The 26172-nt window shown below is 41.8% G+C and overlaps 1 protein-coding gene across 1 annotated transcript; it reads left to right on the top strand.

The window, feature by feature from the left end:
* The first annotated feature begins 22100 nt into the window (after positions 1-22100).
* cunh1orf52 (chromosome unknown C1orf52 homolog) lies at positions 22101-25403 on the top strand. The gene is made up of 3 exons (XM_069704772.1): positions 22101-22569; positions 23309-23519; positions 23939-25403. Exons 1-3 carry the CDS (start codon positions 22279-22281, stop codon positions 24091-24093), a joined length of 657 nt encoding a protein of 218 aa, XP_069560873.1. The 5' UTR covers positions 22101-22278; the 3' UTR covers positions 24094-25403.
* The last annotated feature ends 769 nt before the right edge of the window (positions 25404-26172 follow it).

Here is a 26172-nt window from a genome sequence, read left to right as displayed (position 1 = left end):
GCTGCAGATTAAGGCTCTGTTGTTCTGGCAAAATGGCAAAAGTATCTGCTATCGAGCATCAGACAACTCATATCAGAACTAGTTTACAGCACTTTAGATTGAAACTATAATATAATCAACTGAAGAGAAAATTCACCCTTATCCATAAAATGTTTTGCTCTTAAAGTCTGATTAGACAGAAAAATATTATTTTAATCTCATATGCCCGGTGTTAATAAGTGAAAATCCACATCAACAAGTAATTAGAATGTTTTTAGGGCATTTCCTTATTGTTTACTGATTAAATATGATCGTCCAAGATTAAAATTATTAAAGATGATGTAAATCAGCATGCATAATGTCAGGTTTACTGTGTAAAACTATGCAGCATTCTGTTCATATGTGGTCTTTCTGTATGTAAAATGGCTCAGCTGCATCTTGATCTTTATTTTCTTTGGCCAGCATCCAAAATAATAAAGTTTTAAATGTCTGCCCTCCTATTAACCACATTTGCACTCATAAAAACAAACAGTTTAGATACAAACCACAAGTGGGTCTGAGGATGCTAAATGTGACGGTGGATTATCAGGTTCTGTAGCATGCCATGTAATTTCACGGGTTTGGAATCTGCATCGGCTCCATCTCTAGAGATTTACACAAACACAAATTAATTAGGTGCATAAACCCTCATAGTATTTGTCATGAAGGATTTTTTTGCTCTGGCACTAATTACATTTGGAAATAACCCTTCTTTGTTTCACGTGTCTTGACGCAGCAGCGGCGAGTTTCCTCCTTGAAAACGACACCGTTTCTGATCATTATCTCTGCCATCAATTTTTCCAAACAAGCAGGCTCTAACCCACTTCCACCTTTCCCCGTCCAGGCTAACCCATTAACCTCGAACAAACAGAGCTCTGTGGGTCCCCGGGCCCCCGTCCTCCTCCCCCCCATACCTCCCACGCACCCCTGCATCCTCCTCTAGATGTCCGCAGCCTCACTTTCAGCCCTGATGGAGAGTGAGTCCATCTGGTTTGCAGTTCAGGGAGCTGGTGGGGACGCTACGAGGAGACAGAGCAGTTCCTGCCTCTGATCCCAGGTGGAACGCACAGGGTCTCCTGAAAAGACAGTTACAGTGAACAGTTACAATGCCCAAACATGGAGGAGTGTAAGAGAGGTCAAAGTGACATGGAAACTCCATCTGAGCCTGCCAGCCAGTACAAACAATGAGGTTAATGAAGACTTTGTGATACCTGACACAAGGTATCTGAGGCTCTTTGTGCCACTGACGTCTGTGTGTGTCTGCTGCAGTGGGTCAAACTCTCGCCGCCCCACTTCATCAAAGACAGTTGTCTCCCAGGAGGAAGCACATGTACGGGATGTAGGCCTACTCTCTCTCTTTCTCTGGCTTTGCCATTAGCCAGCATCTCAGGATACCAATGCTTCGCCCAGATGTTTTCTTCCACTTCCAGGAAACAAAAATGTTGAGATGCTGGTCCTCTGACAAGACCGTGAATCAACATCATGAACAAATTAATTACGTGATTATTTTGTAGCACAGAACTGACATTGCCATCGGAGGCTGACAGAATGTCTCTTAGCGAAATAGAGCCTTTGCCATTTGCTGACTGGCAAAAAATTATTTGAAAAGTTTGAACTCAGACATGGGTCACATTGATAAAACCCTGATGCAATTATTGATATTGGGTCTCCTTTGCAGTGAAGATGTCCTGTAAAATATGTTAGTGTGTTATACCATAAAAGGTTCTTCAGAGATTTACAGCAAACTTGTCAAGACAAATGTTCTCTTTTGTTTCACGTCCAGATGTGCACTAATCAGTCCATTGTGCACTAAGGAGCCAAACTGTTGGGCCCAAAGAGAAACTGGTGTCCGATAATCAGAATCAGATCACTCATTTGTTTTTTCTGTCTTGAGGAATGGGTAGAGGGAGATGGGTGTACACTGACCCCCTCCTCGAACATGTGGTGTTTTCCCTCCTGCAGTTTCATAACTTATCCCGTGAAATGGCCAGTAAAAGTGTTGTAATCAAGTCGGAATCACAGTATAGACCAGTGCTCTTGGACAATGACCAGAGTTTTGGAAATACACAAAGGCCAGACAGGATTCTGATTACAGCAGCATGTGGTCACAGACAAAGTCCTTCCATATGATCAAATATTACATAATACACAAAGTGCACATGTCTGTTCTAGCTTGATTTCTTAACGTACCAAAAAGTTGAGAGATAATTTACAACAAGCTTGACATCACTTGCGTATTCAAATCACCTTCCCCTTGTTTGTTTTTGTATGTTTCGTGAAACCATTTTGCGTTTGCTTGCATTGCACTGTTTGGAGTCTGTAATTCATTTGGACACAGCGTTGTTGCTGGCCCCCGTCCCAGGAAGCTGCATGAACGTACTCCTATCTGCACACTCCTGTCTCTTCGATGATTTCAGCTCCACAGCTTCCCCATTGGAAGGCCCTGGATCCAAATCCCATGTGCTGCTTGGAGAGCATATTGTCTTTCAGGTTAAGAATTCATAGTACAGTAACAGCTTGTAAACGTTAAGGGAGCGTGGAAACTTCCAGCCTCACAGGACCACAAGCACAGAGTCAACCAGATTAAAGAGAGAGAAAAAAAAAAAAGATACAGCAAGAGGACAGTCGACAAAACATTGTCTTGTACGCAGCCATCAGGCTCAATAAAATATGTTTTTGGGTGTCCCACTGTAAGCGCATTCTTCGCGACATAGTGCTGCAGACACGGCTGGTTAAGTGTGCCTCATTAGGTAAACAGCTCATCAGTAAGCTGCCATGAATTTGACTGGGGGAGGGTTGGCATGTGTCTGTGGGCGACCAGATTGACAGCCGACTCTACCTGCAGACCGACGAGATGCTAACCCTGCCTCTGTCTCTAATTAGCAGACGTGGCTCTGTGTAATTTCTGTCCTGTGTGTGTGTTTGTGTGTGTCACCGGCTCGTAGGGCTGTTATTTGGCCGAGCAGGGAGAGTGGGCAACAGCTGTGAGAGTGCTCAACAGATGGTGAAATACAAAGCAGTTGATAGCTGAAACAATGCTCCATGTAAGAGAGAGAGTGTGTGTGTGTGTGTGTGTGTGTGTGTGTGTGTGTGTGTGTGTGTGTGTGTGTGTGTGTGTGTGAGAGAGAGAGAGAGAGTGTGTGTGTGTGTGTGTGTGTGTGTGTGTGTGTGAGAGAGAGAGAGAGAGAGAGAGAGAGAGAGAGAGAGAGTTTGTATGCAGTGAGGTGGTTTTGCAGTGCTTAAGGGATCATGGGAAAGCAGGGGAAGAGGGGCCAGGGGAGTCCAGGGTGAAGGGGGTGTTTGGGCAGGGAGGAAGTTTGGAAGTGTGCAGGGAAAGTGAAAGTCCCCTTGGGGGCTCACGTGGGGTGGAGGGGGGCACAGAGGAGGAACACACGCATTGCGCAGGGAGGTGGTTTTGAATTTAGTTGTGAAGCCTCATGATCACTACTGATGTATTTTTATTGTAAAATGAGTCTTCAAACATAGATTTTTTTTCCTTTGAAAATTTTCCCAAATTTTCATTCACAGAATACTTTTCTTGTTTATTAATTGTAAACATGTCCATATTTTGTTTATATATATATATATATATATATATATATAGTACAAAGATCACCACAAAGTCGTCGCTCTCTCACTTCTGACAGTATAGCTGCTCCAAAAGACGGCTTTGCATGTGTGTAATTAGTTTTGCACGTGTTGAGTGGAAGTCAACCGATCCCTCAAAAACAAGCCCGTTTGTCAACTTTTCAAAACCCATGGCATCTTAATGCAACCAAAATCACATGTTGCAGTGTCATAAATTACTCCAGTTTAAGAGTAATGTTAAATAGTTTATGGTTTCCCTAACATCGTCATTTAACAGTTGTTAGGAAATCATGGCAGTGTCTGTACTTGAATTTAACCATAGTCAAGAAGAAAAAAATCGCTGCCTGGCAGGAGAATAAGAACAGGAAAAGAAGAAATGTGTCAGAAAAAGACCTGTCCGTTGCTCTTCATACTGTGGATCTTTGCTGCAGTCTTTCCTCGGTGGCTCTAAATTCACCTGTTGTTAAATCAGGCCTCCATCCAAAAGAACTTGGATGGTTTTCCCATCTCTCTTACTAACAGGGAGAGAGGAAAATTGTGCAGGCTCCAAATGAAACAAATGTAATGTGCAGAGGAAATTTGAAGGGAAGTGACTCCACTGAATGGGCTCCTAAGTTTGAATTTACATTACAGCTTCGAGTCCCTACGGCCTGTGCACACCTGGATTTTGGCAGTTTATTCGATTCTTTCTGGCAGAACCTCTCGAGCTCTGTCAGACTGGATGGGGAGCGTCAGTGAGCTGCCATCTTCAGGTCTCTGTGGGATTTCAGTCCGGGCTTTGGCTCGGCTACTCACGGAGAGCCAGCGACTTGGTTTGAAGCGACTCCAGTGGTGTTTTGGCTGGATGATTTCTGTCACTGTTGCGCTGATTGGTGAACTGTCACCCAAGTGGACTTGTCTCCCGTCCCACCTCTGTAGAGATGGTATGAGCCTGAGCAGTGCCTGGTGTTCAACACACACAGCTTGGAGTTCAGTTTTTGACTCATCAGAGAATCTCTTTCTTTGTGTTCTCAGAGTCTTTTAAATGCCATTTGGCAAACTCAGATTATTTGTCATGTGGCTTTTACTCAAAGAGCGGCTTCCTTCTGGGTTTTCTACAATAAAGGCCAGACTGATGAAGTGCTGCTGAGATCTTCATCCTTCTGCTGAGTTCTCTGATCTCTGCAGAGCTCTGTAAGGGTAACAACAGCCCTTTTCGGTTGGTTACTCAATTTGGCTGGACGACCATCTCTTCAAAGAGTCCTTGTCCTTCCAAACTTCTTCCATTTCACAATAATTGAGGTCACTGTGCTCCTGTGAACACTCAAAGCTTTACATTCGGTTTAATACCCTTGCGCTTGCCTTACTATGGAGGTGTACAGAGACTTCTTTGGACTTCATTTTTCCCCTGACATGCAGCGTGTCTTGTGGGAACTTTATAAACACGGGTATCTCCCTTATTAAACGATGTAAATTGATCACTTAATTTTGCCGCAGGTGGACGACAGTCAGGTCAGAGACGCAGCTCACGAATAAGCAGGAAGCTTCTGACTGCCACAGTAAAGAGTCCGAAAACGTTTGTCAGATTTCTGTTTTTGTACTTTGGATGAAGAGTCCTCATTTTGTCTGTATGCTGTGTTTTGAAAAGATACATGAGAACTCACCCAAACGCTCCTCCTTTACATCACTTTTAGTCCTGATAAAGAGTTTCAGTTCTGCAGTAAAGCAGCATGATGCACAGCTTTGGGTTAATTGTGCACCACTGGACATAATACTACAACCAAAAAAAGCAGTATCAGATGCAAAAAAACAACAACTTTTAAATGCGATACAATGGTATAATTGTCCAAAAATATCACTAGATCACGACAAATGTGGTGCTGGGTGGTAAAATGTCTTCACATCGATCCGACTGAGCCAAGAACTGGCGAACACAGTTCCTCTACATCAACATCATCCCTCATTTTCCAAAGCTCTGTCTGGGAAGAGGAGGAGTAGCCAGAGAAGACGCTCGATTTAGGGAGGACGAGAAAAAAAAAAAAGCCACCTTGACCTTACTTTCATCTCTGGAGCTGATCCTCTGTCTGGCGTGAATTCTCCGAGGAGCTGGCCGCAGAACAGAGAGTGGCTTTATGCTTGCTAACTACAATGTTCCTCATACAAAATCCCATTTAATTTCTCGAGAGGCTTGAGAGGACGGCTTGAAAGGCATGTTATCTCCAGTGATACTATTAGGCAGCGAGTAATTTAGGCCCGATCCCATATATTTTCCGTGTGAAGTGAAGCCAGTGCTGATGATGATAATATTTATGCAAGAAGCGACCATTACAAAAACCCAGAAAAGTCATCCATCATGTGTCCAAATCATGTTTGTTGCAGATATAATTTCATTTTCTCCTCCTAATTCCTGAGTTTAGTATTGAGGAAGATTCCTTTTGTTTGTTTTATTGCCAAGAGATAAATGAAAAGACTGATCCCTCTCATGTCTGCATGCTGGATAAAGATATCGCTGGCGTCCAGCTAGCTTAGCAGACAGATACAGTTTGACACAGCTGTTCATGAAAGGAAAAACTGTCGTCAAAGTTTGATATGCAAAGAGATATCTCATTTTAATGAATTTTAATGAGATGTGCGTGAACTTTAGAGGTGCTGATAGGCAGAATTTATTACTTTGCATAAGCTGGCTGTTTCCAGCCTATGCGCTCGTCAGTCACCTGGCTGCTGGTGGTAGCTTCCGATTTACACAGCAGATAACAATCAAACCTTTCATCTAACTCTTGACAGTTACATTTTGTTATCAGAGCTTGAAACAAGCACAGATGCTCCCTCATCTAAGGCAGCCAAAAATTATTAATTTGGGAAAGCTTCCTCACTCAAACAGTTTAAAACATTTTGGAAGGTATTTGAAGTGCAAATTACAAACACTGAACTAAATCTCAATGAGATGCTTGAGGAGCATATTTTAGTTGAAGCCTGACCCAGTTTAAGACTCAGGCTGGCTGTCAGAGGAAATGATACAGATGCTGGAGCGACCACATGGAAACAACAGTTGAAGTGCTGAAGAACAGTGACCTTGGCGGGAGCCTGCCGGCAGCCGGGTTCGGCAATACATGTCCCTCGTTCACGGACGGGAATGTCCGACCCAGAAAAGACTTCACACCAGCCCGCTGCTGCCTCCCCTGCTCTTTAAGAGGAACACAAATATTTCACATGTCTGCTCTGACCGCGGGCCTGCTTTAGCTTTCAGGTCACCCCCCGCCCAGCCCTCTCTGCTCGTCTGTCGACTATCACTCATCGTGTAATTATGGGTTTTAGCAGAAGGGGCAGAGTACATTATCACTTTCCCTGTATTTTCTCACACACACACACACACACACACACACACACACACACACACACACACACACACACACACACACACACACACACACACACACACACACACACACACACACACAAAGTTCAGTTTGCCCTCGTGTCATCTCAGCGAGTCAATGGGGAGACAGGTACTTCTTAAAAGGTGCTTTACTCTTATCCACTGCAGAGATTAATGAACCCCGTCACAACTTCAGACTCGGCCATGGTGGCATGTTGACAACTACGTCTCGGAAGACTCTTCTGCAGGGAAACTGAAGCATCCCTCTCTTTTCAGAACTTCCTCTGTAGCTTTATAGATTTGTATACATCTTTGATTTGGACTTGGCCATAAAATGTGTTACAAAAAAATTCAGACAATCTCAGAAAAGCAAGCTGTTCACAGGGAGACCTCCATTTAATAGTTTAGCTTTTAGATGAATGTCTTATTGCTGATTAATATATTTCTTTCAGTAACTGTACGCCAACCCAGAGGAAGAGCCAGCACCTCTTCCTCTCTTGAGGCGTCTTCTGTTTTTGTCCTCACCTGTGCATGAAACTGCAGCCATGCAGATCTTCCTGGAGGCCCGCGTGCATCCACTCATAACTTCAAACAAAACCAATGAAAAACAGACACTATTTATTTCATGGGAAAGCGAGCGCACAAAAACAATGTGTCCTGCTAAAGATTAGCAACAACTGCTGAGAAAAGTGTTCCCAGTTTCAGTATGGGGGTGACAACATACATTTAATGCTGCAGGAGATGACGACCCGGTGTGATCCCGGTTTTCCACAAATACATCCCCAAGGATAAAGAGGTGAACAAGAAGCAGACAAGAATCAACATCTGAGCAAAAAAAAAAAAAAAAAAAAAAAAAAGGGGGCAAAGTAGATTCATTTCAGATGGTTGAAGTGCTGGTTTAGATTATAAAAAGTGGGATTTTGCATTAGACACAACAGATCACTATTTTCTGCTGTAGGTCCCATACTGGTGAAAATAAAATAAATAAATAAATAAGAGTTTAAAGTACGAATCATGAAACTTGCACTAAATATTTTTTTACGTTTAGGCGGAAATGTTAAACTTCTTAGCTGAGAATTGCTCATTTACACATTTAGCCGATGCAGAGCAACATTAGTGCTCATTTGGAGCATCTTTCGTGTGAGCCTGATGTATCTGAAAAAAATGAAATAAAATGAAAGCGATGAGGTTTAACCGAAACAGTAGGCGGGCCGAAAAAACAAACCAGTGAGCTAAAAGGTGGTGAAACTGTGGAGTCACCAGATAATTCTCTGAGAGCCCTTCCATATTTCACATTTGAGCTATCATTAAAATAATACTTATTATAGCTGCTTTAAAAGTAAATCATAGGAATACAGTGAGAATAAGTTGCACGGTAAGTTTCCACTACCACCCAACAGGTCAGAGTGGGTGGCAGCGACCTTTTGTTGCTCGCATGTCAGGCCGACTTTCAGCTCAGACACTTCCCTATCCATCAGCTGCCCCGTGTCAACGTCCGCTGTCACCGAGGCAAAAAATAGCTCAGACTCGCCGCCCTGCAGCCTCACTGTCCACTGAAGCAACGCTGTGCCACCTGTCAGCCAGAACGCAGGTTAAAAAGCCAGGCTCCAGACACAGATGGATAATCACCACTACCTCATGGGTTTGCTATCAGGGTTACAGCCAGGTTTGGTGTGGCTGTCTCGAAGCAAAAGACTTCATAATCATGACCTCATAAGAGTATGCTGTCCAGGCTGCCAGGAGCAGCATTACATAGACATAAAAGACAAAGTCTTAGGTCACGTCTTGGATTTGAAAGGACAGGAGATTAAGAATTTCCTACAGGGTTTGTTAACAGGAGAAAAACAACTCAGTTTATGCACGTTCTTAATGACCTGAAATCAAAGGCAGCAGGTGGCACCCTGATCCAAAATGGGGTTTATATCCATATCTCTTAATAGTTCTATTTTAATTACTATTTTAACAACCCTTCTGTTTTTTTTTTTTTTTAATCGTGTTTTGTATATATATTCCTTCTTTTGCTTTTATCAATGCGAAGCACAATGAATTGCCACTGTATATGAACTGTGCATAGTTGTTTCTTCATTTTAGGTGTAGCTGCAGTAAAGTTAAACAGGCAGTTCTAATCTGATGTGCTGCAAGATGATCTTACCATTAAAGCCAATATTGATAATGAAACTTTGAATTAAAGGCTATATTATATATTTTTAATGTCAGCAAACCCCTTTTAAAAAGTTAAAACCAACAATAAACTGGTCCTTCTGACACATATTGTCTGTTGAGCCAAAGCCTGAAAATTGCCTCTCTTGTTTTCCCAAGAACTATCATAAGCACATCACTAAACCGCAATGATCCAGTGGACAACATGATCCTATTGTTTATTTTAAATCCATTTCACAGCCACTGTCCTGTTCACATAAATAGTCAGTGGCACACCAAACGTGTGTTAATCTGCAGTTTAAACACGACACTACAGTGCCCGGCTGTTTTAACAAATGGCTGAGTGCCACAGACAAGTTAAAGACATCACAAAATGCTGACGGACAGATTAAGGCCAGTTACGTTCATTTATTTATATATTAATTGTATATATTTTACAACATATATTAAAAGTTATAAGGTTTCAGAATATCATTTTTTTGGGAGACAGAAACAGAAAAGGCTACCGTCCGAACTGACAACACCGACGTTCGACATCCACCCCTCTACAAACCAATCAACATCCAGAATATTGAAACGCAGCTCACTTATAGGTATGTCATGCCACGGTCTTCAGCACACCCTCACAAAATTGTAACGTGAACCCAAAACTAATTGGATCAAATGCAACACAAGAAACACACGAACCTTGGAACAAGAGTGAAAACACCCTACGTCTCTATAATTATGAATTATTGACAAAGTATTAACTGAATTTATGACTTATCATCGTCCCTGACTGGCATCCCGGGGGGGGGTTACACTAATTGTTCGCCGAGACGACACAGCTGGGATGTTCATCAGTTGATAAATGGCTGAGTTCTTGTGGCCCAGCAGGACACCTCACTACATTTCTTTATCCGTTTCATTGAAAGATGAACACGTTTTTTGCGCTGTGGTTCTTCTTCTTACAGGAGCTGTGATTAGAACAACATGGGTATTTTCCGGGAGCACATCCCGCTGCAAACCTGAAAATAAATAATAGATCCATCCAAGCAGGCCAGACAGAGGTAGACCTGAGGTCAACGGCTTCAGTACTTCCAGACTGTTTTAAGCCGACTGGCTCTGTTGGACACTGGACAGCATGGAAACCCAAACACGAAGCAGCCAGGACAGTGGATATGTCAGGCGGAGGTGCATTATATAATAAGATCTATAAAGAGACCGAATTATTGTCCCTTAAAATAACCAAATCTAACAAATATTTTGGGACTTTATACATAATTTGAACTTTATAAACTCTAGTTATTTGTATCTGTTTGTGTGTATTTATTCATTGGTCTTACTTTTTTCAACAAAAAAAAAATATTTAATCTATTTTATTGTACAGTATACGTTTTTGTAATTTTTTGTTATTGAGTGCACCTTTATTTTTACCCCGACTGTGTTTCTATGCTGCTGTGACAACTAAATTCCCCCACTGTAGGATTAATAAAGTATAATAGAACATCAATGAGGTGCTGTTGAGAGAGAATTTCTTGCTAAAATACCCTTTTCTGGAATAAGAAATAATAATGTTAGCTCAATAACACGGAATGCATACGCTGACATCTTAGGAGGCACTTACTCTCGTTGAGAGTCAAATGACAATATGAACACCAATTTAATGTCTGTACATGTCATGTAAAACTTCCTCCCATCATCCAAAAACATGCACCTCAGGTCAGGTTACCTGGCGCCGCGCTAGTGGCAGCCTGCTGCAGCATCTCCCCCCTGAGAGCCCCCCTGCTGTAGTGAAGAAATTTCCCCTCGGGGATTAATAAAGTGTATAAAATAAAAAAATAAAAAATAAATAAAAAACACAGGAAATGGGGTGATGGTTAAATTCCCGAGTTTACAGCTACTTCTGAAGCTCAATAATTCAGACCGTGAAAAGAAGACGATGGCTGACTGTGGCCTCTCTTATAAACTGGGGAAGATCTCAGCCCACCGCTGAACCGACCGGTCAAATCACTCGAGTCCAGAGGTTCCAGTGAAATAACTTTTATTCCAAATTAAGTCGTCATGTTCAGAACCGAGGTCTGCGTGTTCTCATTTATATGCGTACATGTGCGGTTTCTGACTCGGACAAAGAATACACAACACAAGAATATTAAAACGTAATAAAGTGTAGATTACTTGAAACTCGTTATCAGCCGTGCAGAACATATTAACGCGGAGGAATACTAAAGGCACAGCGGCGCCAACACAAGAATTACCATCTAAAACCGCAAGTACACATGAAGCAACAAATACACACCTGTGACTGTAGTAGATACAGTATCTCAACGGAGCGATGAAGAAAAGCACGCAGTGGGTTAAATTAGCCACGTGCTCCCAACGAGTTAGCGAACAGCGCGCAAACATTGAGCATTACAGGCTACAGTAGCAACAACTCCGATCGTAAGAGTGAGCGTAAAAGCGTACCTGCGATTATATTACTTACGGATCAATGGACGCACGCATGAGGGGCGTGGCGGAATAGTCCAAGTGAGCCTGGCCTTTTTAACAGACAGCAAAATGAAAAAAACAACAAAAAAAAATCATAGATGATAGAGGAATCATAGAGGAAACACAGATGGCAAATTCATGTGCCGCACACAAAGATAAAGCTCAGCGACCTTAACTCGACGTGACCACAGGAAAAGGAAAATAACAAAAGTCCGACAGCGATTTTAAATGGATAGAAACCTTTGTGTTGATCGAGGCAGCGATTGATGAAAGATCTGTGAACAATTTCCTCTAAATGAGCCGCCTGTGGCGTTGAGTTAAAAACACACACAGTGAAGGCATCCAGCTATAATCGGTGCCCTGCATGCTCTGTAAAGTTCCTGCTGGTGGATTTACACACTGACTGCATTTTCGTCTGCAAAAACACAAAGACGAATGAAAGCTCAATTGAAAGGAATGCACCTAAACGAAACAAGATGAGTGTCTTCAGAGTCGTTTAAAGCAAATGAGGTTTGAAAAAACAACAACTTGATGCTTGGTGTTATCATTTGCGTTACTTCCTTGAATGTGTGTTGCGTGTCACCGGTGGTGTCTCGAAGCTCAATAACCATGCCGTCATCCCGGGGACTCCCGACTGCTTGTCCTGTCTATTTCCTCTGCATTTATTTACAGCATAGAGACAAGGACACTTGATCTGCCGCTTTCACAAGGCTACATCTGTGCAAGCCGGTGTTGTGTTTTATCTCCAACAAACTGGCTGCAGTGCCATGACGTACAAGGTTCACACCTGTGAACAACGTTGGAGACACGCAGGAAACCAGTAACTATAAAAGATGCTTAATCTTGTCAGTACCTTGGAAGAGTTTTCTAAATACTCCTGCTATTTAAACTCTACTTGTGTTTCGATCTGATCTGAGTGCAGTTATGGTCAAAGAGATAAAGGGAAGAGTCATGTTTTTGAATGATAGCATCTGTGTGGGATCAGCTTCACTGGTCTGTGACGTTTGTGCTGTGCTGTAAAACATGGGTGCTGGACCGTGTCTTCCCGGAGAGGCGAGTCTTTGAGTTCTTCCTGCTGATGTCCAACAGAGGGACCCTGTGAATCTCTGACCACAGAGAAGTGTGTGACTGACCTCGGTCCTCTTGTAGGTTTAAAATTCATCATTCACTCAAGTCTGAGGATAAAAATGAACATCTTTACCCATGAAATGAAAATAAAGAAAGAGCTACCCCAAAGATGTAACACTGTGTCTTTAAAAGGAATATTCCAAGTAAAATCTCTTGAGTATAAAATACTGTCGGCTTGAGAGGTAACTGAAAAGTTTGTAGCTTGCTCCAAAACCAAAGAATGACTCAGCGGTTACAATAAATTTCCAAGCAAGGTGACCACAAAATTCAAATACGTACAGTAGATGTGACTAATTTGCACCAGCAAATATCTTTTGATAGAAACATAACGCAATTATGATGATGTAATTGACTGCAACAGAATGAGTTTTTGTTGGCTTTGGAGGATAGTTTAAGGCAGATTTGCTCATTGCAGCTCAGTCTTTCTCGATATTCTGTTGCCCGGCTGCTGCAGCCTCAACCTCTCTCTGCTGTATTTTTACGGCAGAATACTTTGCCACAAACAAGGCATGAACTTTTGTGCGTAAGTATGCCAAGTTGATTGATTAACATCAGCACCTGTGTTGCATTTTTGTGACGACCGGTACGTTTGCATCTGTGAAATCACCGTAGACTTGAGCAAAAAGCACACATCGAACTTGGTGTCAAAGTTGGCAAATCGATTCACCTTGAAATACTTCAGAAAGCGATCGGCAATGAAGTAAAGAGCCGGGTGAGGTGTTTTGAATGACATTTTGTCTTTCAAGAGGAACAGAACGTCACTAAAGACTGAATAAGGCGCAACCAGGAGCGTGACCAGGAGGGTTTTCTTTGACATTTGCCGGGTTGTGCACCGTGTTTTCATCCCACAGGGTCAGACTGTCAACACCGAGTTCTACCGGGACGTTCTGACACGTCTGAGGGAAAACAGACGGCGCCAACGACCTGAACTGTGGCACGATGGCACAATGTACGCTCCCCACCCACCGTACTTAATGGGTTTAACTTCCTGCGACTTTCTGTTCCCCAAAAAATTGATGCAAAACTTGACGTCTCCGCTCTGCTCAAGTTTCAGGTCCATGGTCAAATCGTGCGCCCAGGCCAGTGGTCACAGAGCGTTTATGAAGTGACGGAACTTGGAATACTTACTCATGAAAGTTATAGCTTCCCCCTGCTTTGTGTATGTCATGGTGTTGCGTGCAACAGGAACGATCTCTGACCACTTTGATCGCTGCTGGTATGGATTTTTGCAGACAGCCATTAGGACCTGTTTTTCGTTTTCCTTTTTCGATTTTTTTTGCTCCTGAAGCATAATCCATTGTTACTCTGCTCTGTGCGTCCACCTTATACACGACATGGCTGCTCTTAATCTACCTTATATCTTTTGTGAATCAAAATGCTAACTTTTGCATTAAATGAGGATTTCATACTCTAAAATTGAAACTTTGAGCGGCCAGTTAGGATCTTTCCATTAATGCTGATAAAGCTTTACACATGTTCATGTTCCTCCTGAACAATTAACCTTGCCCTTGTCTTCAATATGTGTCTCATTCAGATCCGTCCAAAGAGCCAACGCTCAAATTCCAGAGAACATGTGGTGAGAGCAACCAGTCATCCTTTTAACATTTTGGGTCAACAGTAAACATTTTGAAAATGCTGGTGTGAAAAGCTGTTCTTTCCATGTTATTCATCATATTCCTTCAAACAGTCCAGGTCAACAGGACACCGTCTGCACATTAGACCCAGGGTCAAACAGACACCTGCTGCCAAGACGAGCAGCCGTGTAACTGACAGGCGTTAACACTCCCGTAACTACACTGCTAAGCTGCGTTAAATACGCTGCACTGCGTTAGGGTGCGGCGCTGCCCCGCTGCCCACGTCCGACTGCATCCAAACCCTTCTGCAGGGCCTCGATTAGCACTCCCATCTTGTCCCCTCCTGCTCCTCCTTGTCACACTCCTCCTCATCTCATTTCACACTAAACAAAGTCGCGGCGGGGTCCGATGGCTGGAGCCCCCTCTCTCTTATCACCTCACAGCTGGAGCCACTGGCTGGGTTGATGAACTTGGCTGGAAGGAATCTGCAGGCTGCTCCACTTGACTGAGCAGAGCTAATGACTCAGAAAATCCCACAGCCAGGGCTTCAGGGTTCACCATGGGCATCAGGGGAAGCAGGTAGTTCCAGCATACAGCAGCGATGATGAGGAGTGTGAAATAGAGAGCGCGTCGCAGACAGTCGAACTCCGAGCTGGAGAGATGAAACACGCCAGGGACTTCAAGGAGGCGAAGGCGTAGGAGGAGGAGGAGGAGGGGGAGTGTATGACTGGATGAAGCAGGGATTACCCCTTTGATCTGCAAACCATGTCTGTACCAGGGAGGCTGGGGGACCTCAGCTCTCAGCCAGGTGCACTCTGTTCATCAAGCTGCTGCCAACCCCCCACCAAGCTGCCCCCAAGGTGTGAAATGTGCCCCCAATCCCTTTCTTATATGCCCCATCACACAGGAGACCTACAGCAGGAGAAGACTGGCACAGGAACAGACAGTGCAGAAAGCCGGGTCACAATCTGATCATCGCAGGAGCAGAAGATTTCAGGTTTAAAAGAATGTTTTGACACTCTGGGAAAAGCAACAATTCACTCTCTTGCTGAGAGTTGGATTGATTCCACTTTTAAATATGAAGATAAAGCCTGCAGCTTGTTCGCATAGCTTCAAACAAAGACTGCTTTGGGCTTCGTCTCTTTTTAAAATTTCTATGAAAGCTGATGGCTTATATTGAGGGTTTGGTGATACAATATTCTAGGTCACCTATGGACAACAGCAGCAGGTTTGGGATGCATTTCACCCCTTCCACCCTGGAGGCCTCTTTACCAGAACCAGGGGGTATTTATTATAAATATGCATACAACTTTTGCTGCAAAATATACCCCCTTTCTCTTTCTCCTCTCCTTGGCTCTAAACATTCATAAAGGAAAAGTGAAAATAAAAAAAAATCATCTTTAAAAAAAACCTATGTTGTTCTGTCCTGCATTTATTTTCTTCATAAAAGCGATTCACGAAGCCGGAAGCCAACCTGCACTGCAGGAATCACCGTGATTTCTGGCACACAGCCTTCATCAAGGATGAAAATCCCTTCATCACAGGGTTTTCACATGTGTACAGTTATTCCTTGGATCCGTTCTGACTTGAGGACATACATTAGCCAGAAAAAAAAAAGTAGCAGCCAATCTGATGTTTCCATTGGCAGAGAGCTTTTTGTTCTAAAAATTTTTTCTTCTTTCTCTTTTTGGATTATTAGCTTCAATCATGAAAAAAGAAGTCTGCTTCAGGCATTTGTCTAATTAACTCCAAAAACTTTCAAAAATGTTCAGCATACACTCAGGTGTTTCTCTTTGCTTCAGATTTTCTCTTACATTGATTCCGCTGAGATGTTTATACGCTAACTGCGTATCTACCCTTGATACCCTGTCCTCTTCTCCGGGTTGATTGGCAGACAGAACTGAATGGAGCCATTTGAATTATGCATTTGAAAAGTAGATGCTGCTGGCCTCGCCTCAAAGCATTCTTCTGTGACATATGCAGAACATACAGCTTTTCCATGCAGTGACCAAAATGTTTTGCAGACAGCCCCTGAAACTCATGCAAACTCACAGAAACCCTCTTTTCTGTTGTGTTTTGTTCCCATTTAGTGTAAGTATCTTGCAAAAGATGGGATCCGACAAGCACTTGATGAAGTGTTGATTTACTCGTGTCAGTTAAAAAAGTCAAATCTTTATGTTAAATACCGTCGACACCTCAGTTCAGTTTGCAACAAAAGATCTTAACGCCACTTTTAAAGAGTATCTACATCTGGAAAAGAATAAGACACATTATCATCACATGTTTTCAGGAGAGGATTAGACCACACAATTGGACAAACACTAAGATCTTTTCGAGGAAAATGAATAGCCGAGAGCTAGAAGATGCAAATGAGGAGCACCGCAGCCCAAAGACAGATCGTCTGACAGCAGGGAATTAAAACTGGAACAATTTAAATGTAAGAAAGATTCTCTGGAGAAGATTTTTTTACAAGCCTTGAATGCAGCTGAAATAGTAAATATTTTGGGGCATTGAGGTTTAAGTAGTGTAATTTTTCCCTGCGTTTTTTAAAGTAGTTGAACATGGAGTCGATGAAGACCTATAATCACAAACTGACAGCGTGGTTACATCATACAGTAAATTTATCATCCTGACAACCATGTAACGCAGCGGAAAAATATGAACTGCCACTCAGAAACCTTACAAACTCACTGACTGTCCCACTCGAACGTGTACGTTAGTGTATGAATGAACACCTCGGAGAACAGTAGGAAAAGTGTGTGTGTGTGTGTGTGTGTGTGTGTGTGTGTGTGTGTGTGTGTGTGTGTGTGTGTGTGTGTGTGTGTGGTGTCTGTATGGGCATGTTCTGGAGGTTGCAGGGCTCTGGAGGAGGGAGAGCGGTGAAAATCAAAGCATCAGGAAGGGCATGGGGTTGAGTGTGCTGTGTGTGTTTAGCCTGTAGCCATCCACACTGCAGGACACCGTGGAACATGTGATGGGGATGATCACCCCCGACACCCCACCCCTGCCCATACCACAATCCACCCCGCTCGCCCGCAAACTGTCCTTTTGACCCAGATCTCCCACACCTTCTCCCAACGAAGCCCCCTCGTCTCTTCTCTTCTCTTTCTCTCTTTCTTTTTTTTTCCTTGTCCCCCTCCTCTCCCTCTCACTTTCTCTCACTCTTGCCACATCGGTTGGATCCTGTTCCGGCCTCCAGCCACGAGCCCCGACAGGCCGCGGTGCAAACAGAGCCTCGAGTTAATGTAATGAGCCAAAGAATGCCACCTCTCAGGTTTGAAATTGCACAGAGTGTTAAGTGACCAGCGAAAGCACAATGGTGGAGGGTATGTGTGCATGTGGCTGTGTGGTATAAAGAGCTGTGGAGACAGAAAAAACAGGAAGAAAGGGAAGGAATTAAAAAGCAAAGGAAAAGGAAGGAAAAAAGGAAGACGTGGCGAAAGGTGGTCCATATGCAGTTCTGCTAATGCAAGTACATAGAGCATATGTAAATATAAAAATGCAGGTTTTAACATGAATGATTTACAACTAAAACAGATGAGCCTCTTCTTTTCTCGCATGGAAAAAAAAAAAAAAAAGACCAGTCATGACCCCACATGTTATTTCCACCTCCTAAACCTTTTTTTTTTTTTTTTTTTTTTTTTTTTTTTTTACAGTTAATTGAGTCACCGCAGGATTCAAATGGAAAGACAGATGGAAAAAAAAAGATAAAGCCAGGAGGTGATAGATATATAGCTAGTAATGCTGGAAGACAAAGTGAGCATGAATATTTGATTTCCACAGGTGCTGTTTTGACAGCTTTTTTTTCTTTCTTCTTTGTCTTATCTCGCAGCAGATCAATGAAATTTTTTTTAACGTTGTGTAAGACGATGACTGAATCATAAAATAATGTAAACGAAACACTGTGTTTATATCCTACATATTTCAAGTGTGACATGACATTTGAGATTTAAAGTAGGCTACATCCATCACTGGTTGGACAAATTTCATTTGTTATACTTAAACCACTGTCATGCAACAAAGATGACAACATTCTGTCTGCAGAACGCAAATCTAGCTGCTTCCTGCATGACAACCAAAACTTTACTTTCTGTGCAACCTAGTGTCACAGCGATGCATTTAATACACCAGCCAGTTCATTAGACGATACATGTGGCCACATTTTTCCTCTCCAAGTCATGAAAAGTAAAGTTTAGGCACCAAAAATCATGTGGTTAGATTTAAGAAAAGATCATGGTTTGGGTTAAAGTTAATAATTTTATGCACGTAAGTTTCCTCGTGCACGTTTCGGAAGTTAAATACGTTACATTATGTTCGTAACTAACTAACGTTACTTTGCTTTCTCACGGACTCGAACATCAGTCTCCCAAGTAAAAATCCTGTTCCATCCAAACACCTCCGACATCCTCGCTACACAGACTCTGTACTCTGGCACATGACCTCTGTCACATGATGTCCTTCATACATAGGTATACTTTTCACGCCACGGTGAGGCAAAACGTGACACTGACACGGTATCCTCTAGTGGACTGGCGGGTGCATTACAAGTTTTGGCCTGTTCCGTGTGTTTAATATTCTAAGCTGCCAAAAACACGTATTGTTTAAAAGATAAAAGAAAATTCTAGTAAAATTTATATAAATTGAAAGATGTATTTTTTTATGTAAGCAAATATGTCAGTGATGAGAACTTCATGAATGGTAAATTATTGCGCACCCCAACAATTACAGTATTTGTCAGCTGCTCAGATATAAAGGAGTGAAATAAAAGTTATTGCAACAAACATGACAAACTGAAGCATTTTATCATGTCTTCAAATTCTAGTGTATCACAACAAGCAATTATTATGGTTAGAAGAGGGCTCATGTCTTGTGTCAGACTTGAATCTTATAGATAATGAAAAAAAATTATGGTGAGGCCAGAAAAACTTGGCAAAATGAGAAAAAAGAGGTACCCAATATAGTTTTTGGCGTGTATGTTCTTTCCATTGACCTTTTTATGTCATGCCACCACATCAATGGAGCCTCAGGTCATAAATCGCCTCAGTGACATCAGCCAGATGTTGGAAGTACTTTGACAATCAGCTTTAATTCATCTTGAAAGTAAAAAGTACTGAATAAGACAAACTAAAAATAGAGAATCCCTGCATACTTTCTTTCACTAAGGCCAACCAATCACAAATGAAGATATGCAGATAAAAGGAAGCATCTGGCTTTTATAGGCTAATCACCAAACCACTTTTTTAATCCCCCAGGTGTTGTTTGGCCACTTCAAGATGATGACCAAGTATTTAATTATCTAATATGTAAACAGGATTTCCACAATTAAGATCCCCCCCCAAAAAAACAAATTTCAGAATCTCCCACTGTGCATCCAACAGGAAAACAACAGGTTATGCAACAATATATCTGAATTAATGCTATCTAATGTCTTGTGTCAGCTGATAAGAATTAATTTAAGGGGCAGGTTTTAGCGCAAATTAGCCGGCATCACTTTAAATGAAAAGTTAAAAGACAGAGAGAACGTCTGCCCACACTTCTCTGTGCTAAAACACAGTGAACCACCCACTGCTGTGCTGACATAGATGTATCCTGAACCTGAGCTGAGCCTATGCATAAAATAAAGACATCCAAGATATTATGAATGGCTAGATTTGACAGAGCCTTGGAGAGGTGTGGCTTTTCACCTCCATGTGGAATTTCTCACATCATGATCAGACACAGTGGAAACTGGGGGAAAAAAAAAAAAAAAAGCAAGCAAAATGAAGAGCTGTTTGCAGCAGCGACTGTACAGCACAGCATCCATCCTGCTGGATTAACCATCATTTCATTTTCTGCGGCCTTGAAATGATCAAAAGCCAAAAAGATAATTAGAAAACCAACATGCATACCTCGGACGATCCTCAGTTCATAGGGGAGGAAATAGAGTCCCGTCCTAGCAGGGTAGTACTGAGCTCTCGAAGGATATGTACCTAAAAAACCTTAAACACTGGTTTTCCTGTGGTCCAACAGAGGAACACACGGAGTCCAAAATAATGGCTATCTTAAAATAAATTCAAACTCTTAATGTACCACATCCTGTCTTGTCTAGATTCAGGGGAAAAAAAAGAGAGCGATTGTCGGGAACAATGACCTTTTTTTCTTGTTTAAAGACATAAATCTTGAATGCTGAAGCTGAAAAAAACCCGCTTCTATTTATTTATTTACTTGATCTACTTCTATGTAAGTTTGGTCCCGCGATTGTTTGTTAGGATGAGCGAGGATTTGTAGAGAGTACAATGAAGCTTCCTTTAGTCCCATAAAATCAGAAACTTCATGACTCACTGACATAAATTTAAAGACAAAGCTAGAAAACTATTGTGTTGATTAAAAGTTCAACAGTCTTTGGCACTTCTCAAAGCCTGAAACTTCCTCCTCGGTCCAGCTGAGGTTTTCCTCTTGCGAAAATAAAATAACTGGGAATAGCAGATAGAAAGAATAGCTGCCTGCAAACATCGTGATCACTGTAAAAACTCAACTGCGGAATAAATAAAAGATGTAACACCTCAAAATATGTCCTGACATTCACACCCGGTCTTTAGTCCCATGTATGTTTCCCGAAATCAGCTGGTCAGTATCTTATCAAAATTATGCAGCAACACCTGCTAGCTCTTCTGCTTCTGATATTGTACATATTATGTAATGAAGCAATGAATACATTTTTTTCCTATTGCTTTTTCTTCTGCCGCTAACTACTGCCAATACAGCTGCTCTTATCTCTAAAGAGAAGGAGGGGGAAGAAGTGACAACAAAGATAAAGGAGCCCAACAATCATTCACAACCAAGGGGGCGTTTCTGAGCCCCATCATGGAAAAAAAAAAAGCAAAAATGTTCCTGTACATGAACTTTTAGGTATGTTAGGACTCCACTTCCCATAAATCTCCATTCAAATCTGACCTCCAGCTCACCTACAAATGCACAACTTCTAATTCGAAGCATTTGCATTGTGATTATTGAGCGCTGAAGGTGGGTGAGACAGAGAGAAAAGACAAGAGGGACAAACTTTGGGCATTATATCTGGTAGATTTATGTTTACTTGTCCATTACGTGCCCCGCAGTCGGTGTTTGGCCCGTGCACGAGGGCGCAGCCGCCTGGCCCCTCCGAGTCCAGCCGACTTCAGAAAAGCCCAGGCAGATTTTAAGTTCACTGAACGCCTCTCAGAGGAAGGGCTGAGAGAGAGGAAGGCCTTTAGTTTTAGAAGGTGGTCAAGGGGTTGGTTTGGAGGTTTGGAGGGTGTGGTGAGCTTCTGCTACATTTAATTCAACAAACAAACAAGTCATTAACAAGATTTATTTCCTGGGGGAAGTTCATGATGCTATAAACCAAGACTTTAAGCTGTATTTTTTTTTTTTTTTCTTTTGTAAAAGTATAACAATAGTAACATTTACGACACTGGGTGGACAATAAAACTATTTTGGGACGGCTCATCGTCTTGTTGATGTGACTGTGCTGCACTCTAGTGGTTCACAAAAGTCAATGAGTGTGATGGCTCCTGCACAAACTCCTCCTGCTGTCCCTCCATTGTGCACAAGCTGACAATCATTCATTATGATCCAAGCACACTAATTGCTGGTTATTTTTAGTTCTCTTAAATGCCTTGAATATTTTAAAATATGGGAAAAGTTCCACCTCAGCTAACTTCAAAGGGTAAAACGTACATTTTATTCATAGGCTGTATATCAAGGCTGCTTCTTTAATATATAAAAAAAAATGGCTTTACGACCGTCGTTACGACACTACGCACTCGCTTTACGACTGTTTTGGAGGCTGATTCAAAATGGAGTAGGTCTCGAAGCTCGACTTAAAAACCCGGTCAGGTCCAGCGGCTCAAACGTCGTCTTTTCGTCGGTTTTACTTTTATTTATTTATTATTATTTTTTTTACTTCATTTAGAAAATTAGTTAAGTCCTTCAAAAAAAACAAAAAAAAACAAAAAAAAAACAAAAAAAATGACAGAAGAAAACAAGTCTGGCTCTTTGGGTTTCTTTTCGAGCTACGACGATTTGAGCGACAGCAGCGACTCGGACGAGGAGGGAGAGGGTCGGCAGAAGAGATCCGGGACGGACGGTCCGGGCGGCGGGGCGCAGTCCTCCCAACAGGGGACCAAGCGAGCGGCCGGCGGGGCTCCTCTACCCAAACCCGACGACCTGTTCAGCTCCGTGTCCAAGCCCGCCTTTCTGTACAACCCTCTGAATAAGCAGATAGACTGGGAGAGTCTGACGGTCAAAGCCCCTGAAGAGGTAAAATAAAATAAATAAAAATAAAATAAAATCCTGCAAATCCAGACGACGACACGCAGGAGAAAGATTGTGCAAGATGAGTGGAAATTATTAGCACCCGTGCTAATGCCATCCAATAATTGTATTTGTTGATAATCACTTGAATAATTACAACATAGTACGATTTAATGCAAAATGCAGTGCCATAAATTCCACCTTTTATGGAGCTGTTAATTTTTGTAGTTAATGTGTAAATTAAATTGTCTTTTTTTTTTATTATTTCATGCATTTTATAACCACTTTCAGCTGATAACCACGATGTGCTGATGTTATCGTTCATCCCTAATTGGATTACATTTCCAGGCAACTGTTTTTTCAGATTATCTTTTTTTTAAATTGTTTGCAACGGAGCTGTCAAACATTTTCATATCCATTCATCTGTAGATTATCTTTGGCTATAATTCATAGTTATCATTTCTTTGATTCTTTGGCTTTTTTGGTTTGATGAGCAACTCACAAAATGATTTGTGTATTATCACAATCACAGTCATCTTGCATTAAATGTTGATTTACTGATGGATTCAGGAAATTACTATTTCCTATTTTTTTACTACGTAGGAACGGGAATAGTTGAAGCATCTGTGCTCTTTTTTTGGGAGGCTTTAGATGTGTAGTTTTGCGTCTTTGTAACAATCTGTAAACCAGTTGTTGTTGTTTTTACATCCTGTTTTTTTGTTTTTTTTCCCCCTGTTTCTTAAAGCCTGCCAGAGAATTTAAGCCATGGAAGACGAATGCCGTGCCCCCTCCAGAGAGCTACACCTCAGAGCCAGAGAAGAAGAAGGGACCTCCCCCGGGAATGGACATGGCTATAAAGTGGTCCAACGTGTACGAGGACAACGGGGAAGACGCACCGCAGCCTTTAGCCGGCAACGCCCGCTTCCTACCGGCAGAGGAGCAGCCGTCTGAGTCCGGTGAGTCATTTAGCCCAACCGTAGTTCTTTAGCTGTCTTATCAGTATGAATAAAGTGACTGCCATAAGCGTCATCCTCCCCAATATCACAACACCAACTGGATTTGAAATCCTGTTAAATTTGATGTGCATTTAAACACGCTGCATTCTAGATTAAAAAAAGCCAACTAAAGCCGGAGAAAATTAACTGTATGCTTTTATTTGTGAAAAGCAAAAGGAAAAACGCAACCTTAGCCGCACCAGTCCATCAATGTTGAAAATAAAAGTAACAAACAAGCACAATCCTAAATAACAACACTTGCGCTTTGCGCCTGTCCGGAAAAGGAGCCTTATTATTAAATTTGAATCTTGCACTGTTGAGTCATTTAATAACCATCATTTTCCAAACCTCCTCTAACTAACCTCCTCTCTGGTGATCAGACGAGGAATCGGATGAGACATCTCTGTCTGCCAAGAAGAGGCGAGTGGAGACTTTCCAGCAGAAGGAGAAGAGGAAGAGGGAGATGGGTCAAGCCACCTCTGACAAGAACTTTGTCGAGGAAGAGAAAAGGATCCTCAGGCAAAATGCCGAGTGAGGCCCAAACTGTCTGCTGCCAGGAGTCGGTTTATAATTTAAACATTTTGTGTCGGCACAGAACATCCACAGACGTGGGGATACGGCCGTATGCTGCAAACATACAGGGTTGTTTTACCAAGGTGTTGACATGCTGTAATTAGCAATAGTTTTTGCTTTCAAATGGCCATCAGCACACACGATGGAACATTTTAATTTAATGTTGCGTTTATAAAAGCTTTATTTCACTGAGGAATCCAGCGAAACATCATCAGACAGTCGCGGTGCAAAAATGTTCAACACCGATTCCTCCAAATTTCTGTTCATTTATTATAACTATTATAACAGGTTAAAGGAAAATGCTGGTGTTTCACAAGTCAGGCTCTTATTTTCATAGTTTGACACACAACATACAGCCCTCAGAATTACCAAACATGTTATCTGTGATCTGGGACTTGTTTACATGTAGGATTTCCTCTTGTTTCAGTCCATTGGAGTTTGCACCGAAGCTAGTGAATAAATTCTTCTCATAACTCATAGGAATTCAGGCCAAAACTACAAAACATTTCCCTGTAAATAAGGGTTTATTCTGCTGTGACAGACCGAACAGGAGGTCTGTTGAGTTGTCTCCTGTTTGTTTGAATTTAATGAACTAAAATGAGGTCCGGCTGCGGTGGATTACTGAGTCTGTGCTTGTGGTGTGTCTTGTATTATACTAAATATTCACCACTGAAATATTACTGTGTGTGCGTGTTGTGTTAATACGGTGACTTTCCTTTAAAGACATCATTAAAATGTCAGTAAATCTGTTGAAATTATACATTTCAAAAGTTGCTTGTTCTTCCTGCTTACGGGCACTAGATGGCGCCCTCGAGCTACACTAGAACTCCCTTCCTCCATGTTTGTAGTGCAGTCGGCTGTCGGTGTAAATGTTGGGCAACTACATTACAATCAGAGCCTGTGTATACAGTATATGTAACGTTTCAAAAGATATCAAAATAAAATAAAGAGGGCTGATCTTCAACAAACGATCTTCGTTTGTCTCATCTCAGTTCTCTTGAGATACTCGATGCATCCAGGCTGTTTGTTCAGTCTCGTGTACCTTGTATTACACAACACCTTACATCAGTGCTGAAATAAATAAAAAAAAACATCAACTTCCTACATGTTTGTTATTCTTACTGATTATTGTAACATTGTGTTGTTTTATAGACCTTTTTGTTTCTTCTGTTCGTTCAGTGTAAACAGTTGTATGAAGAATTTTATAGTTTTGTTTTCAGTGAGCTATGATTCATCATAAACCACTTTGGCAATAAAAGCTGTTTTACTGGAGGAAGATGTTCTGTCATTCATCAAACTACTTTTGAAGCTGCAAGTGCACTGGTAACAGTCCGTTTGTTTAAAGCACACTGAAACCAATGTTTGAAAATGATTTTATAAATGTATTATTACCCAGGTAACGGACGACACATTTCCCAAATTCATTCTCCAGATGTCTGTGGCCGTTGGAGTAAATATGATGGTTTTCCAAGCATCCAAAAAGTTTCCACTTTGCAACAGTTTAGTGATCAGAGGAATTCCTGGCCTACCTGTCATCGTGGGTTGACATGAAATAGTGGTAAATAGGCATCTGATAAAATTCCAGCCTGCAGGTATGTGCCTGGCCTTGTTTGAAATGTGTACCGGGTCCTGCACAGCCGACTGATTTTTATCGGCCATATTTACGAACAAATAACTCCTCTCCTCCGTACTAACTGCTTGAGCAACGACAAGCGAGGTCCCATCCATCAATGTTTGAGAATTACTAATCTTGTTGTCAGTCTCGTGACTGGAAATTCCCCAGAAGATAGATGTTTTGCCGTCCGCTGTTCTCAGAACTGTGTGGAAAAATAATTCCAGTTTTGATGGTGGCTGTTTTTTTTGTTGTTGTTTTTTTTGTGATGTTGACTTGTTCCTGTCTTTGATATGATATCCTGAGCAGTCTTTTCCCTGGAGCCTCTTTGTGTTATAGAGATCATGTTACCAGAAGAAAGCTTTTTTTTTTTTCTTTCTTCCCACTGGATATCACCGACTTTATCTTCATTTAATAAAAGAGAAAATC

This window comes from Brachyistius frenatus, unplaced genomic scaffold, assembly GCF_029030835.1.
Source record: "Brachyistius frenatus isolate BFR_SWC_R1_liver_20210118 unplaced genomic scaffold, ASM2903083v1 Contig_52, whole genome shotgun sequence".
NCBI lineage: Eukaryota > Metazoa > Chordata > Actinopteri > Embiotocidae > Brachyistius > Brachyistius frenatus.
The sequence above is the reverse complement of the archived record's forward strand: the minus strand, read 5'-3'. Positions and strand labels throughout refer to the sequence as shown.